This window comes from Xenia sp. Carnegie-2017, unplaced genomic scaffold (genome assembly GCF_021976095.1).
Source record: "Xenia sp. Carnegie-2017 unplaced genomic scaffold, XeniaSp_v1 HiC_scaffold_49, whole genome shotgun sequence".
Lineage (NCBI taxonomy): Eukaryota > Metazoa > Cnidaria > Anthozoa > Malacalcyonacea > Xeniidae > Xenia > Xenia sp. Carnegie-2017.
In genome coordinates, this window is record NW_025813514.1 from 24,614 (window position 1) to 26,533 (window position 1,920).

Sequence of the window (1,920 nt, forward strand, 5' to 3'; positions counted from 1 at the left end):
TCAGTTAGCGAAACAACATGAGCTTGAAAGGAAAATGGCAGAATTAAGATTTGAAAAGGAGGCTATGCAAGCCAAAATGGAAGAAGAGCGAGCGTTGGTGAGCCTTAACGCTTGCCGCAAAAGCAGAGATCGAACTCGAAGAAGACCACGGTAAGACCACAGCGGTAACGGTATCAAAACTAACAAAACCTGTCACCGTTTGCAAAGGCGTATGTTCCGCAAAGTTCGCTAGTACAAACAAAGGCATGCCCTCCCAGCCAAGGAATGGGGACTTGAAAATCATTGAAGTAGATCAATCCGAACCACAAATAAAACAGTCGGAGGTACCAACGCAGAAAACTCAAACTAACTCAGATCAGACTGTAAGATCGTCGGAAGGCGAATCACAATCAGCTCCTATGACGAACTTAATTGAACAAAAAGCCGAACAGATCCAATTAAAGGAAGGAGGAGGAGGAGACGAGATAGTAAAAGCCTTGAGACAAGTAGTTTCCATGCCAAAAATCAAATATATGCACTTTGAGGGTGATGCAATAAATTATGCCTCCTTCATGCATAATTTTGAGACTTGCTTAGAAAAGGACAATCCAGATAATTCTACTAGACTTCAACTCCTAATACAACATTGCACTGGTAAAGCACGTGATGCTATTGAGAGTTGTGTTAACTTACCTGCCCAGGAAGGTTATAATATCGCGAAGAACACACTGTATGAAAATTTTGGCAAACCGCACATAATTGCAAAGGCTCATGTTCTAAAGTTGATGAATTTGCCGCTATTGAAGCAAGCAGATGGACCAAGTTTGTTGGAGTTAACTCGACATCTGGAAGTGGCAAACAGAACCCTTGCTAGTATGGGGCCAGAATATGAAAGCGAGCTGGACCATATGAACACCCTACGCGAATTAAATCGTAAGCTACCACTATTTATGAGAGTTAGGTGGACAGAATGTGCGGGCTCTATTATCGAATCTGGTTCTAGACCTAAATTTAAAGATTTCCTTTTGTTTGTGAAGAAAAGAGCCAAACTCGTGAACAACGAATTCGGAGAAGATCTCTGTTCTGGCGTCGTAAGGAAAGATGGAGGCAAGAGATTAGAAGGGAAAAAGGGTCCCTCTGCGAGAACTAGTTCGTTTGCAGCTGGAGCGTACAAACGAGAGAACGGTAGAGATGGAAACTTTAAAGAAAGGAGAACATCAAACATGAAATGCCTCATTTGTCAAGAAGGCCATAGGATATGGAAATGCGATAAGTTTAAGAAACTTCCTTATCACGAAAAGATGAAGTTTGTTCAAGAACACGAATTTTGTTTCAGGTGCCTTACTAGAGGGCATTATGCCAGATCTTGTCCCAAGACTGATCTTAAATGTCGAGTAGAAGGATGCGGAAAGGGCCACAATACGTTGTTACATCCACCACAAACGAATACGTCCAGTAAAGAGGATTCAAAGGACAAACTGTGTGAAGGAAATAACACAAACAAGAAGAGGGAACCGTACAAAGAGGGAAGTCCAGATGAAGTAAAGGTAGCAGTTGCAACTGGGGCCGGAGACCGCGTGTGCCTTAGCGTTGTCCCACTGAAAGTGAAAGCAAAGGGGGAAAATCGACCGTCAGTCAGAACTTACGCACTAATGGATAGCGGTTCAGAAGTAACACTGGGTCATAAAAGTTTGCAAAATCAACTTGGAATAACTGGGCGAAAGCTTGACTTCACATTGACAGGGATGACTGGATCGACTGAATTAAAGAGTGAATTAGTGGATATCGTTCTATGGACGACAGCACAGTGGTTGAATTACCAAACGTCAGAACGGTGAACCAAATACCAATTTCAGAGTCTTGTGTAGCAAAAAGAGGTGATATAAGAAAATGGCCGCACTTACGCAATCTTCCGTTGCAAGAGTTAGAGACTTGTGAAGT

General features: G+C 42.5%; 1 protein-coding gene across 1 annotated transcript; it reads left to right on the forward strand.

The window, feature by feature from the left end:
• The first annotated feature begins 245 nt into the window (after positions 1 to 245).
• On the forward strand, positions 246 to 1,817 carry LOC124456428. The gene has a single exon (XM_047006873.1). It carries the CDS (start codon positions 246 to 248, stop codon positions 1,815 to 1,817), a length of 1,572 nt encoding a protein of 523 aa, XP_046862829.1.
• The last annotated feature ends 103 nt before the right edge of the window (positions 1,818 to 1,920 follow it).